The sequence below is a fragment of the Oncorhynchus mykiss genome, chromosome 15, assembly GCF_057628025.1.
Source record: "Oncorhynchus mykiss isolate SJ-2025 chromosome 15, ASM5762802v1, whole genome shotgun sequence".
NCBI classification, from domain to species: Eukaryota; Metazoa; Chordata; class Actinopteri; order Salmoniformes; family Salmonidae; genus Oncorhynchus; species Oncorhynchus mykiss.
Window position 1 is genome coordinate 77141310 of NC_143036.1, and position 16172 is coordinate 77157481.

The following is a 16172-nucleotide window of genomic DNA, read 5'->3' on the forward strand; positions in this document are numbered from 1 at the left end:
TCCTGATGACTTGTCTTCATCTAGTCACCATCCTTTACCCCCCCCCCTACTCCTTAATGTCCTGATAACTGGTCTTCATCTAGTCACCATCCTTTACCCCCCCTACTCCTTAATGTCCTGATAACTGGTCTTCATCTAGTCACCGCCATCCTTTACCCCCCCCTACTCCTTAATGTCCTGATGACTGGTCTTCATCTGGTCACCATCCTTTACCCCCCCTACTCCTTAATGTCCTGATGACTGGTCTACATCCTTTACCCCCCCTACTCCTTAATGTCCTGATGACTGGTCTACATCTAGTCACCATCCTTTACCCCCCTACTCCTTAATGTCCTGATGACTGGTCTTCATCTAGTCACCACCATCCTTTACCCCCCCTACTCCTTAATGTCCTGATGACTGGTCTTCATCTAGTCACCACCATCCTTTACCCCCCCCTACTCCTTAATGTCCTGATGACTGGTCTACATCTAGTCACCATCCTTTACCCCCCTACTCCTTAATGTCCTGATGACTGGTCACCATCCTTTACCCCCCTACTCCTTAATGTCCTGATGACTGGTCTACATCTAGTCACCATCCTTTACCCCCCTACTCCTTAATGTCCTGATGACTGGTCTACATCTAGTCACCATCCTTTACCCCCCTACTCCTTAATGTCCTGATGACTGGTCACCATCCTTTACCCCCCTACTCCTTAATGTCCTGATGACTGGTCTTCATCTAGTCACCATCCTTTACCCCCCTACTCCTTAATGTCCTGATGACTGGTCTTCATCTAGTCACCATCCTTTACCCCCCCTACTCCTTAATATCCTGATGACTGGTCTTCATCTAGTCACCATCCTTTATCCCCCCTACTCCTTAATGTCCTGATGACTGGTCTTCATCTAGTCACCACCATCCTTTACCCCCCCCTACTCCTTAATGTCCTCTCTGCCTGGTCTACATCTAGTCACCATCCTTTACCCCCCTACTCCTTAATGTCCTGATGACTGGTCACCATCCTTTACCCCCCTACTCCTTAATGTCCTGATGACTGGTCTACATCTAGTCACCATCCTTTACCCCCCTACTCCTTAATGTCCTGATGACTGGTCTTCATCTAGTCACCACCATCCTTTACCCCCCTACTCCTTAATGTCCTGATGACAGGTCTTCATCTAGTCACCATCCTTTACCCCCCTACTCCTTAATGTCCTGATGACTGGTCTACATCTAGTCACCATCCTTTACCCCCCTACTCCTTAATGTCCTGATGACTGGTCTACATCTAGTCACCACATTCCTTTACCCCCCCTACTCCTTAATGTCCTGATGACTGGTCACCATCCTTTACCCCCCTACTCCTTAATGTCCTGATGACTGGTCTTCATCTAGTCACCATCCTTTACCCCCCTACTCCTTAATGTCCTGATGACAGGTCTTCATCTAGTCACCATCCTTTACCCCCCTACTCCTTAATGTCCTGATGACTGGTCTACATCTAGTCACCATCCTTTACCCCCCTACTCCTTAATGTCCTGATGACTGGTCTACATCTAGTCACCACCATCCTTTACCCCCCCTACTCCTTAATGTCCTGATGACTGGTCACCATCCTTTACCCCCCCTACTCCTTAATGTCCTGATAACTGGTCTTCATCTAGTCACCACCATCCTTTACCCCCCCTACTCCTTAATGTCCTGATAACTGGTCTTCATCTAGTCACCACCATCCTTTACCCCCCCTACTCCTTAATGTCCTGATGACTGGTCTACATCTAGTCACCATCCTTTACCCCCCCTACTCCTTAATGTCCTGATAACTGGTCTTCATCTAGTCACCACCATCCTTTACCCCCCCTACTCCTTAATGTCCTGATGACTGGTCTTCATCTGGTCACCATCCTTTACCCCCCCTACTCCTTAATGTCCTGATGACTGGTCTACATCTAGTCACCATCCTTTACCCCCCTACTCCTTAATGTCCTGATGACTGGTCTACATCTAGTCACCATCCTTTACCCCCCTACTCCTTAATGTCCTGATGACTGGTCTTCATCTAGTCACCATCCTTTACCCCCCCCTACTCCTTAATGTCCTGATGACTGGTCACCATCCTTTACCCCCCTACTCCTTAATGTCCTGATGACTGGTCTTCATCTAGTCACCATCCTTTACCCCCCCTACTCCTTAATGTCCTGATGACTGGTCTTCATCTAGTCACCACCATCCTTTACCCCCCCTACTCCTTAATGTCCTGATAACTGGTCTTCATCTAGTCACCACCATCCTTTACCCCCCCTACTCCTTAATGTCCTGATGACTGGTCTTCATCTGGTCACCATCCTTTACCCCCCCTACTCCTTAATGTCCTGATGACTGGTCTACATCTAGTCACCATCCTTTACCCCCCTACTCCTTAATGTCCTGATGACTGGTCTACATCTAGTCACCATCCTTTACCCCCCTACTCCTTAATGTCCTGATGACTGGTCTTCATCTAGTCACCATCCTTTACCCCCCCCTACTCCTTAATGTCCTGATGACTGGTCACCATCCTTTACCCCCCTACTCCTTAATGTCCTGATGACTGGTCTTCATCTAGTCACCATCCTTTACCCCCCCTACTCCTTAATGTCCTGATGACTGGTCTTCATCTAGTCACCACCATCCTTTACCCCCCCCTACTCCTTAATGTCCTGATGACTGGTCTACATCTAGTCACCATCCTTTACCCCCCTACTCCTTAATGTCCTGATGACTGGTCACCATCCTTTACCCCCCTACTCCTTAATGTCCTGATGACTGGTCTACATCTAGTCACCATCCTTTACCCCCCTACTCCTTAATGTCCTGATGACTGGTCTACATCTAGTCACCATCCTTTACCCCCCTACTCCTTAATGTCCTGATGACTGGTCTACATCTAGTCACCATCCTTTACCCCCCCTACTCCTTAATGTCCTGATGACTGGTCTTCATCTAGTCACCACCATCCTTTACCCCCCTACTCCTTAATGTCCTGATGACTGGTCTTCATCTAGTCACCATCCTTTACCCCCCTACTCCTTAATGTCCTGATGACTGGTCTACATCTAGTCACCATCCTTTACCCCCCTACTCCTTAATGTCCTGATGACTGGTCACCATCCTTTACCCCCCCTACTCCTTAATGTCCTGATGACTGGTCTTCATCTAGTCACCATCCTTTACCCAGTAGGGGGGTAATGTCCTGATGACTGGTCTTCATCTAGTCACCATTCTTTACCCCCCCTACTCCTTAATATCCTGATGACTGGTCTTCATCTAGTCACCATCCTTTACCCCCCCTACTCCTTAATGTCCTGATGACTGGTCTTCATCTAGTCACCACCATCCTTTACCCCCCCCCTACTCCTTAATGTCCTGATGACTGGTCTACATCTAGTCACCATCCTTTACCCCCCTACTCCTTAATGTCCTGATGACTGGTCACCATCCTTTACCCCCCTACTCCTTAATGTCCTGATGACTGGTCTACATCTAGTCTCCATCCTTTACCCCACTACTCCTTAATGTCCTGATGACTGGTCTACATCTAGTCACCATCCTTTACCCCCCTACTCATTAATGTTCTGATGACTGGTCTACATCTAGTCACCATCCTTTACCCCCCTACTCCTTAATGTCCTGATGACTGGTCTACATCTAGTCACCATCCTTTACCCCCCTACTCCTTAATGTCCTGATGACTGGTCTACATCTAGTCACCATCCTTTACCCCCCCTACTCCTTAATGTCCTGATGACTGGTCTTCATCTAGTCACCACCATCCTTTACCCCCCTACTCCTTAATGTCCTGATGACTGGTCTTCATCTAGTCACCATCCTTTACCCCCCTACTCCTTAATGTCCTGATGACTGGTCTACATCTAGTCACCACCATCCTTTACCCCCCCTACTCCTTAATGTCCTGATGACTGGTCACCATCCTTTACCCCCCCTACTCCTTAATGTCCTGATGACTGGTCTACATCTAGTCACCATCCTTTACCCCCCTACTCCTTAATGTCCTGATGACTGGTCTTCATCTAGTCACCATCCTTTACCCCCCTACTCCTTAATGTCCTGATGACTGGTCTTCATCTGGTCACCATCCTTTACCCCCCCCCCTACTCCTTAATGTCCTGATGACTGGTCTACATCTAGTCACCATCCTTTACCCCCTACTCCTTAATGTCCTGATGACTGGTCTACATCTAGTCACCATCCTTTACCCCCCCTACTCCTTAATGTCCTGATGACTGGTCACCATCCTTTACCCCCCCTACTCCTTAATGTCCTGATGACTGGTCTACATCTAGTCACCATCCTTTACCCCCCTACTCCTTAATGTCCTGATGACTGGTCACCATCCTTTACCCCCCCTACTCCTTAATGTACTGATGACTGTACATCTAGTCACCATCCTTTACCCCCCCTACTCCTTAATGTCCTGATGACTGGTCTTCATCTAGTCACCATCCTTTACCCCCCTACTCCTTAATGTCCTGATGACTGGTCTTCATCTAGTCCCCACCAACGGTCTTGGTCCTAAACTGTAACATGGGTCCGACATGTCTAGTTTGTGCTGCTAGATGGAGAATTTTTGCTTCAAAAAGGGAAATGTAGAAAACATATTTTCAAAATACAACATGAAGGCATCTGGGAAGTCAAAGATACTGCATCCGGGCCTACGTTTAGGCTGGTTGTTTTTTTGCTCAGCTAGTTATTAAAAAAACACTTAAAAAAATATCACTTTTCAGCGACACTTTACATAATCCTAAACTAAGGATAGTGACATTGCACCAAACACTTTATCTGCTAAAAGCTAATACTATTAGATGAGCAGTGTGTGTGTGTGAGGGTGTGTGTGAGGGTTGATACTCGGTGCTTTCATGATAGACGAGCCTCTTCCACAGGAGCCATGTGTTTTTAGGAAGATAAGACAACCTGACCTCACTGAAGCTGGCTGCACTAGTAGGTCAGGTCAGCTGTTGTCAACAAACCAGCTAATCCAACTCCTATGATCAATGACTTCCACTGCTCAGCTATGTGACCAACCAGGACATGGAGTTAACCCCTACCCCTGGCTCCTATTGGCAAGGACTTTGACAGGGAGGAGGGGCTTATGGCCAGCTCCAGACTGTGATTGGCTATCATCACTCGTTGTCAGTCACTCTATGTTGTCATAAACCAGTGGTCAGCAACCTTTCCCAGTCAAAAAGCCAAGATCTAAGTTCTTAAATACACAATAAAACATTTCTTAAAAAATGTACCATTAACCTCCTAAAAAAATAGTTATTTAGGAATGAGGTTGGTGCAGTATTCCTAATACATTATCACAGCATATTCACCATATGCCTGGCCCGACAATCTTGTTCTTCTCAAGCCGTATTATATTTCAAAACAAAACACAACAGTTTGTGTAATAGTTGCTCGGCAGAGCTGAGCGTATCATGACAACACAACAGTTGGTGTAGCAGTTGTCTTACTCACTGCTCTAGCACACTCTGCTAACCCTGATGTCCTTGCCGTGTCTGAATCTTGGCTCAGGAAGGCCACCAAAAATTGTGAGATTTCCATACCCAACTATAACATCTTCCGTCAAGATAGAACTGCCAAAGGGGGAGGAGTTGCAGTCTACTGCAGAGATAGCCTGCAAAGTAATGTCATACTTTCCAGGTCCATACCCAAACAGTTCGAACTACTAATTTTGAAAATTACTCTCTCCAGAAATAAGTCTCTCACTGTTGCCGCCTGCTACCGACCCCCTTCAGCTCCCAGCTGTGCCCTGGACACCATTTGTGAATTGATCGCCCCCCCATCTAGCTTCAGAGTTTGTTCTGTTAGGTGACCTAAACTGGGATATGCTTAACACCCCGGCAGTCCTACAATCTAAGCTAGATGCCCTCAATCTCACTCATATCATCAAGGAACCCACCAGGTACAACCCTAACTCTGTAAACAAGGGCACCCTCATAGACGTCATCCTGACCAACTGGCCCTCCAAATACACCTCCGCTGTCTTCAACCAGGATCTCAGCTATCACTGCCTCATTGCCTGTATCCGCTACGGAGCCGCAGTCAAACGACCACCCCTCATCACTGTCAAACGCTCCCTAAAACACTTCTGTGAGCAGGCCTTTCTAATCGACCTGGCCCGGGTATCCTGGAAGGACATTGACCTCATCCCGTCAGTTGAGGATGCCTGGTCTTTCTTTAAAAGTAACTTCCTCACCATTTTAGATAAGCATGCTCCGTTCAAAAATGCAGAACTAAGAACAGATATAGCCCCTGGTTCACTCCAGACCTGACTGCCCTCGACCAGCACAAAAACATCCTGTGGCGGACTGCAGTAACATCGAATAGTCCCCGCGATATGCAACTGTTCAGGGAAGTCAGGAACCAATACACACAGTCAGTCAGGAAAGCTAAAGCCAACTTCTTCAGGCAGAAGTTTGCATCCTGTAGCTCCAACTCCAAAAAGTTCTGGGACACTGTGAAGTCCATGGAGAACAAGAGCACCTCCTCCCAGCTGCCCACTGCACTGAGGCTAGGTAACACGGTCACCACCGATAAATCCATGATTATCGAAAACTTCATCAAGCATTTCTCAACGGCTGGCCATGCCTTCCGCCTGGCTACTCCAACCTCGGCCAACAGCCCCCCCCCCCCCCCCCCCGCAGCTACTCGCCCAAGCCTCTCCAGGTTCTCCTTTACCCAAATCCAGATAGCAGATGTTCTGAAAGAGCTGCAAAACCTGGACCCGTACAAATCAGCTGGGCTTGACAATCTGGACCCTCTATTCCTGAAACTATCCGCCGCCATTGTCGCAACCCCTATTACCAGCCTGTTCAACCTCTCTTTCATATCGTCTGAGATCCCCAAGGATTGGAAAGCTGCCGCAGTCATCCCCCTCTTCAAAGGGGGCGACACCCTGGACCCAAACTGTTACAGACCTATATCCATCCTGCCCTGCCTATCTAAGGTCTTCGAAAGCCAAGTCAACAAACAGGTCCCTGACCATCTCGAATCCCACCGTACCTTCTCCGCTGTGCAATCTGGTTTCCGAGCCGGTCACGGGTGTACCTCAGCCACGCTCAAGGTACTAAACGATATCATAACCGCCATCGATAAAAGACAGTACTGTGCAGCCGTCTTCATAGACCTTGCCAAGGCTTTCGACTCTGTCAATCACCGTATTCTTATCGGCAGACTCAGTAGCCTCGGTTTTTCGGATGACTGCCTTGCCTGGTTCACCAATTACTTTGCAGACAGAGTTCAGTGTGTCAAATCGGAGGGTATGCTGTCCGGTCCTCTGGCAGTCTCTATGGGGGTGCCACAGGGTTCAATTCTCGGGCCGACTCTTTTCTCTGTATATATCAATGATGTTTCTCATGCTGCGGGCGATTCCCTGATCCACCTCTACGCAGACGACACCATTCTATATACTTCCGGCCCGTCCTTGGACACTGTGCTATCTAACCTCCAAACGAGCTTCAATGCCATACAGCACTCCTTCCGTGGCCTCCAACTGCTCTTAAACGCTAGTAAAACCAAATGCATGCTTTTCAACCGTTCGCTGCCTGCACCCGCACGCCTGACCAGCATCGCCACCCTGGATGGTTCCGACCTTGAATATGTGGACATCTATAAGTACCTAGGTGTCTGGCTAGACTCTAAACTCTCCTTCCAGACCCATATCAAACATCAAATCAAATCAAGAGTCGGCTTTCTATTCCGCAACAAAGCCTCCTTCACTCACGCCGCCAAACTTACCCTAGTAAAACTGACTATCCTACCGATCCTCGACTTCGGCGATGTCATCTACAAAATTGCTTCCAACACTCTACTCAGCAAACTGGATGCAGTTTATCACAGTGCCATCCGTTTTGTCACTAAAGCACCTTATACCACCCACCACTGCGACTTGTATGCTCTAGTCGGCTGGCCCTCGCTACATATTCGTCGCCAGACCCACTGGCTCCAGGTCATCTACAAGTCCATGCTAGGTAAAGCTCCGCCTTATCTCAGTTCACTGGTTACGATGGCAACAGACATCCGTAGCACGCGCTCCAGCAGGTGTATCTCACTGATCATCCCTAAAGCCAACACCTCATTTGGCCGCCTTTCGTTCCAGTTCTCTGCTGCCTGTGACTGGAACGAATTGCAAAAATCGCTGAAGCTGGAGACTTTTATCTCCCTCACCAACTTCAAACATCTGCTATCTGAGCAGCTAACCGATCACTGCAGCTGTACATAGTCTATTGGTAAATAGCCCACCCATTTTCACCTACCTCATCCCCATACTGTTTTTATTTATTTATTTTTCTGCTCTTTTGCACACCAATATCTGTACCTGTACATAACCATCTGATCATTTATCACTCCAGTGTTAATCTGCATAATTGTAATTATTCGCCTACCTTTTCATGCCTTTTTGCACACAATGTATATAGACTCCCCTTTTTTCTACTGTGTTATTGACTTGTTAATTGTTTACTCCATGTGTAACTCTGTTGTCTGTTCACACTGCTATGCCTTATCTTGGCCAGGTCGCAGTTGCAAATGAGAACTTGTTCTCAACTGGCCTACCTGGTTAAATAAAAATAAATGTAAAAAAGGATCATGACAACACAACAGTTGGTGTAGCAGTTGCTCGGCAGAGCTGAGCGTATCATGACAACACAACAGTTGGTGTAGCAGTTGCTCGGCAGAGCTGAGCGTATCATGACAACACAACAGTTGGTGTAGCAGTAGCTCGGCAGAGCTGAGCGTATCATGACGACACAACAGTTGGTGTAGCAGTAGCTCGGCAGAGCTGAGCGTATCATGACAACACAACAGTTGGTGTAGCAGTAGCTCGGCAGAGCTGAGCGTATCATGACGACAACAGTTGGTGTAGCAGTAGCTCGGCAGAGCTGAGCGTATCATGACAACACAACAGTTGGTGTAGCAGTAGCTTGGCAGAGCTGAGCGTATCATGACAACACAACAGTTGATGTAGCAGTCGCTCGGCAGAGCTGAGCGTATCATGACGACACAACAGTTGATGTAGCAGTAGCTTGGCAGAGCTGAGCGTATCATGACAACACAACAGTTGATGTAGCAGTAGCTTGGCAGAGCTGAGCGTATCATGACAACACAACAGTTGATGTAGCAGTCGCTCGGCAGAGCTGAGCGTATCATGACAACACAACAGTTGATGTAGCAGTCGCTCGGCAGAGCTGAGCGTATCATGACAACACAACAGTTGGTGTAGCAGTCGCTCGGCAGAGCTGAGCGTATCATGACAACACAACAGTTGGTGTAGCAGTAGCTTGGCAGAGCTGAGCGTATCATGACAACACAACAGTTGGTGTAGCAGTAGCTTGGCAGAGCTGAGCGTATCATGACAACACAACAGTTGGTGTAGCAGTAGCTCGGCAGAGCTGAGCGTATCATGACAACACAACAGTTGGTGTAGCAGTAGGTCGGCAGAGCTGAGCGTATCATGACAACAGTTGGTGTAGCAGTAGCTCGGCAGAGCTGAGCGTATCATGACAACACAACAGTTGGTGTAGCAGTAGCTCGGCAGAGCTGAGCGTATCATGACAACACAACAGTTGGTGTAGCAGTAGCTCGGCAGAGCTGAGCATATCATGACAACACAACAGTTGGTGTAGCAGTAGCTCGGCAGAGCTGAGCGTATCATGACAACACAACAGTTGGTGTAGCAGTAGCTCGGCAGAGCTGAGCGTATCATGACAACACAACAGTTGGTGTAGCAGTTGCTCGGCAGAGCTGAGCGTATCATGACGTCCGTGATCTTCAGGTTGTCCGACTTGGATGACCGTTCAAAAACGTTTTTTTCCCAGTCAGATCTCGTCCTTCCCAGTTGTCTTGAACACACTGAAGTCTGAGATTTCCGAGTGCTCCGTTGTTTTGAACACATCATTAGTCTCAGCGGAGAGAGAGAGAGGGCAGCAGAGGAGGATCCCTGCTCTCGTTTTCCTCCGGTGAGTCTGACCAGAGAGGAGGGGATACACTGTCTTACACGTGGAACTCGAGTCACACTGCATCTCTCATGCACAAATTCATGACCAGAGAAAGTGAAAGATTCCTTGATATTAAAATAGACGAGCTGCTACTAATAAGAAAAAGGAAGGGCTGTCGATACACACGGCTACTCATTCAGTTCAGCTGCAGGGTGAGTGGAAGTCGGGAGAAGAACTTTTATGTTCTGTAGAATATTAACTTTAACATGAACTCATATAAACAGCAGCTCTTTGCTGTATTCTTTGACAGTCTCTTTATGGTCATGGTTTTAAAAGGTATGAAATCTCACGTAGGCTAGTATCAAACGTTTTTTGAGCTATCCGATTGGCCAGTGCAGCGGGCCCACTTGATTTAGCCACAGATCTCCCAGTCCGCCGGGTAGGACGAGTTTGTGTTTTTAGACAAATTTAAATGGTTGAACATGGGAACACTTGGCCTATCAGGTGCTCAGGGCTTCAGAATCAAGTGCACCCACCGCCAACAGGGCTTCAGAATCAAGTGCACCCACCGCCAACAGGGCTTCTGAATCGAGTGCACCCACCGCCAACAGGGCTTCTGAATCGAGTGCACCCACCGCCAACAGGGCTTCTGAATCAAGTGCACCCACCGCCAACAGGGCTTCTGAATCAAGTGCACCCACCGCCAACAGGGCTTCTGAATCGAGTGCACCCACCGCCAACAGGGCTTCTGAATCGAGTGCACCCACCGCCAACATGGCTTCTGAATCAAGTGCACCCACCGCCAACAGGGCTTCTGAATCAAGTGCACCCACCGCCAACAGGGCTTCTGAATCTAGTGCGCCCACCGCCAACAGGGCTTCAGAATCTAGTGCACCCACCGCCAACAGGGCTTCTGAATCGAGTGCACCCACCGCCAACAGGGCTTCTGAGTCAAGTGCGCCCACCGCCAACAGGGCTTCTGAATCTAGTGCGCCCACCGCCAACAGGGCTTCAGAATCAAGTGCGCCTACCGCCAACAGGGCTTCTGAAACAAGTGCGCCTACCACCAACAGGGCTTCTGAAACAAGTGCACCCACCGCCAACAGGGTTTCTGAATCTAGTGCACCCACCGCCAACAGGGCTTCTGAATCAAGTGCACCCACCGCCAACAGGGCTTCTGAAACAAGTGCACCCACCGCCAACGGGGCTTCTGAAACAAGTGCACCCACCGCCAACAGGGTTTCTGAATCTAGTGCACCCACCGCCAACAGGGCTTCTGAATCTAGTGCACCCACCGCCAACAGGGCTTCTGAATCTAGTGCACCCACCGCCAACAGGGCTTCTGAATCAAGTTCACCCACCGCCAACAGGGCTTCTGAATCTAGTGCACCCACCGCCAACAGGGCTTCTGAATCAAGTTCACCCACCGCCAACAGGGTTTCTGAATCTAGTGCACCCACCGCCAACAGGGCTTCTGAATCTAGTGCACCCACCGCCAACAGGGCTTCTGAATCTAGTGCACCCACCGCCAACAGGGCTTCTGAATCTAGTTCACCCACCGCCAACAGGGCTTCTGAATCTAGTGCACCCACCGCCAACAGGGCTTCTGAATCAAGTTCACCCACCGCCAACAGGGCTTCTGAATCTAGTGCACCCACCGCCAACAGGGCTTCTGAATCTAGTGCACCCACCGCCAACAGGGCTTCTGAATCTAGTGCGCCCACCGCCAACAGGGCTTCTGAAACAAGTGCACCCACCGCCAACAGGGCTTCTGAAACAAGTGCACCCACCGCCAACAGGGCTTCTGAATCTAGTGCACCCACCGCCAACAGGGCTTCTGAATCAAGTGCGCCTACCGCCAACAGGGCTTCTGAAACAAGTGCGCCTACCGCCAACAGGGCTTCTGAAACAAGTGCACCCACCGCCAACAGGGCTTCTGAAACAAGTGCACCCACCGCCAACAGGGCTTCTGAAACAAGTGCACCCACCGCCAACAGGGCTTCTGAAACAAGTGCACCCACCGCCAACAGGGCTTCTGAAACAAGTGCACCCACCGCCAACAGGGCTTCTGAAACAAGTGCACCCACCGCCAACAGGGCTTCTGAATCTAGTGCACCCACCGCCAACAGGGCTTCTGAATCTAGTGCACCCACCGCCAACAGGGCTTCTGAATCAAGTGCACCCACCGCCATCATGGCTTCTGAATCAAGTGCACCCACCGCCAACAGGGCTTCTGAATCTAGTGCACCCAACGCCAACGGGGCTTCTGAATCAAGTGCACCCACCGCCAACGGGGCTTCTGAATCAAGTGCACCCACCGCCAACGGGGCTTCTGAATCAAGTGCACCCACCGCCATCATGGCTTCTGAATCAAGTGCACCCACCGCCAACAGGGCTTCTGAATCAAGTGCACCCACCGCCAACAGGGCTTCTGAATCAAGTGCACCCACCGCCAACAGGGCTTCTGAATCAAGTGCACCCACCGCCAACAGGGCAACACAAATAATAATATAAATGTAGCTCATGTCTTCATCGTTCTTTTGTCCAGAAATGTCTGGTGATCGACTAGGAATGCCTTGTGGATGGCGATCGACCAGTTGGTGATCTGTGTCCTAAATGCTTTCCTCCTTTCCTCCCCTCTTACAGGTGACTAACAGCATGTTTAGTGCTACCAGAAAGAGGTTTGTAGAGGGGGTGGAGAGTGACTACCCCGACGACACTGTGTATTATGGCCAGACATCCATGTTCCCTCATCCATCAGACAAAGACGTAAGTGATGCTACCAGCATGTTACAACCTTTGACCCCCTATTATGAGGTGACTGATTCGTCAGTTGTCACTTAGTCAGTAAAACCCGTAGAGGTTGAATCCAGACTCCTTGGCTCTCTGTGGTCTGGATTCATGTGGGGGTGAACGGCTTCGTTGGAGTCATCTAAGCTTATGTTTCTGTTGCTATGACATTATTTTCAAAGCTGATCTTTTGGCGTTTCTGCTTTTCCTCAGTAACGGTTTGGTTAAATGTGTGTCTGGTTGGGTGGTTTATAGGGAAGTGGACATGACTCATTCACTCTTAGTTACAGTGAATAGAGAGGAGTCACATGGTGACATTACTACATCCAGATATGGAACATCCTAACAGTGGTCTCTACGAGATGAACTCCTCTGAATCCTGGGCCTGCTATGTAACTGATCACATAGAGACCAGGTTAGATTTAAGCCTTCTATCTAGACAGGATGACATCTAACCTGGGCTATCTAGACAGGATGACATCTAACCTGGGCTATCTAGACAGGATGACATCTAACCTGGGCTATCTAGACAGGATGACATCTAACCTGGGCTATCTAGACAGGATGACATCTAACCCGGACCATCTAGACAGGATATCCATAGAGAAGAGCAGAACAAGGCATTCATAACCTAGGTCTCAGAGTTCAATAGAGCTTTCACTCTGCCTGTGTTCCAAATGGCACCCTATTCCCTATATAGTGCACTACTTTTGACCAGGGCTCCTATGAAAGGAGAATATGGAACTCAGGGGATAGGGTGCATTTGGGACACCTCTGCCTGGGACTCCTTCCATTTGTTAATCAGAGGCCACATTGGAGCCGTTGGCTCCCTGCGGAATTGTTGGTGCCAAAGACCCGAGCAGGCCACCTTGATCTGGTGCCTGAAGAGTTCTGAGTTTTCCTTCAGTTCTCTGGGAATGGGGGGGGGATACAATCAGGGATGTGTCCCAAATGGACCCCTATTCCCTATGTAGTGCACTACCCTGTGGGCCCTGGTCAAAAAGTAGGGTGTTTATATAGTAAATAGATTGCCTTTTCAGAAGCTGCCCAGGACGAACCATGTTGGTTAGTTGACACTTGTGTGTGGGAAGGAACAATGGACCTACAGTGTTCTCTGGGACCAGAGACGGGGCAGACAGCCAGGGACATAAAACCCTCAGTTAACAAGCATCTCTGTGTGCTGTGATCCTCTCCGAGGTTCCCTTCATAGTGATCCAGCCTGTTAGTCAGACAGACAAACATACAGGAGTCAGGAGAAGGCTCAGGAAATATGCTGACAGTCTCTGTGTCAAGTCTTTACCCCCAGTGCCTCCGGTCCTCTCTCCTGGCTAAGTTATGGAGAGCCTCAGATCTTCCCCTCCAGCCTGTTAGTCAGACAAACATACAGGAGTCAGGAGAAGGCTCAGGAAAAATGCTGACAGTCTCTTTGTCAAGTCTTTACCCCCAGTTCCTCCGGTCTTCTCTCCTGGCCAAGTTATGGAGAGCCTCAGATCTTCTCCTCCAGCCTGTTAGTCAGACAAACATACAGGAGTCAGGAGAAGGCTCAGGAAATATGCTGACAGTCTCTTTGTCAAGTCTTTACCCCCAGTTCCTCCGGTCTTCTCTCCTGGCCAAGTTATGGAGAGCCTCAGATCTTCCCCTCCAGCCTGTTAGTCAGACAGACAAACATACAGGAGTCAGGAGAAGGCTCAGGAAATATGCTGACAGTCTCTTTGTCAAGTCTTTACCCCCAGTTCCTCCGGTCTCCTCTCCTGGCCAAGTTATGGAGAGCCTCAGATCTTCTCCTCCAGTGCTGTTTGATAAGTAGCGAGGAGATGTTTTTGAGAAAGATCCTTGACTCTGAGCACCCGTCATCATGTTCCCAGTCGCACAACAACAGACGTTGTTGTCAGTTGTGCCCACTACTCCAGACTGACTGGGACCCAACTCTGTGGGAGGCAGACTGACTGGAGCCCAACTCTGTGGGAGGCAGACTGACTGGAGCCTAACTCTGTGGGAGGCAGACTGACTGGAGCCCTACTCTGTGGGAGGCAGACTGACTGGAGCACAACTCTGTGGGACGCAGACTGACTGGAGCCCAACTCTGTGGGACGCAGACTGACTGGAGCCCAACTCTGTGGGACGCAGACTGACTGGAGCCCAACTCTGTGGGACGCAGACTGACTGGAGCCCAACTCTGTGGGACGCAGACTGACTGGAGCCCAACTCTGTGGGACGCAGACTGACTGGAGCCCAACTCTGTGGGACGCAGACTGACTGGAGCCCAACTCTGTGGGACGCAGACTGACTGGAGCCCAACTCTGTGGGACGCAGACTGACTGGAGCCCAACTCTGTGGGAGGCAGACTGACTGGAGCCCAACTCTGTGGGAGGCAGACTGACTGGAGCCCAACTCTGTGGGAGGCAGAGGAATGCCTTTCTACTCTAACCTCGGAGCAAGGCCCCTACGCAGGACACGCTGCGCAGGACCACGCTGCGGGTGAGGGGACAATGGTGACAGCGGCCAAGCATGAACCCAACTACTGATGGTGTGGGCATTGTGGTTTGTGTTGAGTCCCCATGCTTTACCATAGCCTCCATTATTATGGTGTCTAACAGCCATATAAGGGCTTCTGTTATCAGCCAATAACATATCAAAGGGTTTATCATCCACACAGTCTGCTCTGAGGGAATTCTGCTGGTTTAAGGCTCACCGCCATCATCAAAACAGGTACCTCAGCTCATCGGTCAGAGAAGAGGTATTAAACCCCTAAAGAGATCATCTGTCCTGAAACCTGTCTGATAACAGCTCTACTGAACCCCTAGAGAGATCATCTGTCCTGAAACCTGTCTGATAACAGCTCTACTGAACCCCTAGAGAGATCATCTGTCCTGAAACCTGTCTGATAACAGCTCTACTGAACCTAGAGAGAGATCATCTGTCCTGAAACCTGTCTGATAACAGCTCTACTGAACCTAGAGAGAGATCATCTGTCCTGAAACCTGTCTGATAACAGCTCTACTGAACCTAGAGAGAGCATCATCTGTCCTGAAACCTGTCTGATAACAGCTCTACTGAACCTAGAGAGCATCATCTGTCCTGAAACCAGACCTGTCTGATAACAGCTCTACTGAACCTAGAGAGAGCCTCATCTGTCCTGAAACCAGACCTGTCTGATAACAGCTCTACTGAACCTAGAGAGAGATCATCTGTCCTGAAACCTGTCTGATAACAGCTCTACTGAACCCCTAGAGAGATCATCTGTCCTGAAACCTGTCTGATAACAGCTCTACTGAACCCAGAGAGAGATCATCTGTCCTGAAACCTGTCTGATAACAGCTCTACTGAACCTAGAGAGAGATCATCTGTCCTGAAACCTGTCTGATAACAGCTCTACTGAACCTAGAGAGAGCCTCATCT

General features: G+C 49.4%; 1 protein-coding gene across 5 annotated transcripts in view; it reads left to right on the plus strand.

Annotated features, from left to right (window-relative positions):
* Positions 1-16172, plus strand: part of LOC110499743 (CCR4-NOT transcription complex subunit 2) — a 108088-nt gene that overhangs the window by 40915 nt on the left and 51001 nt on the right. For 4 of the 5 annotated variants that reach the window (XM_090199190.1, XM_090199193.1, XM_090199192.1 and 1 more), the window contains exon 2: positions 12630-12752. The exons of the other annotated variant lie outside the window; for it this stretch is intronic. In XM_090199190.1, the coding sequence (XP_090055316.1) occupies positions 12630-12752 (123 nt within the window). The remainder of the gene's footprint in view (positions 1-12629; positions 12753-16172) is intronic. 5 annotated transcript variants of the gene reach the window in all.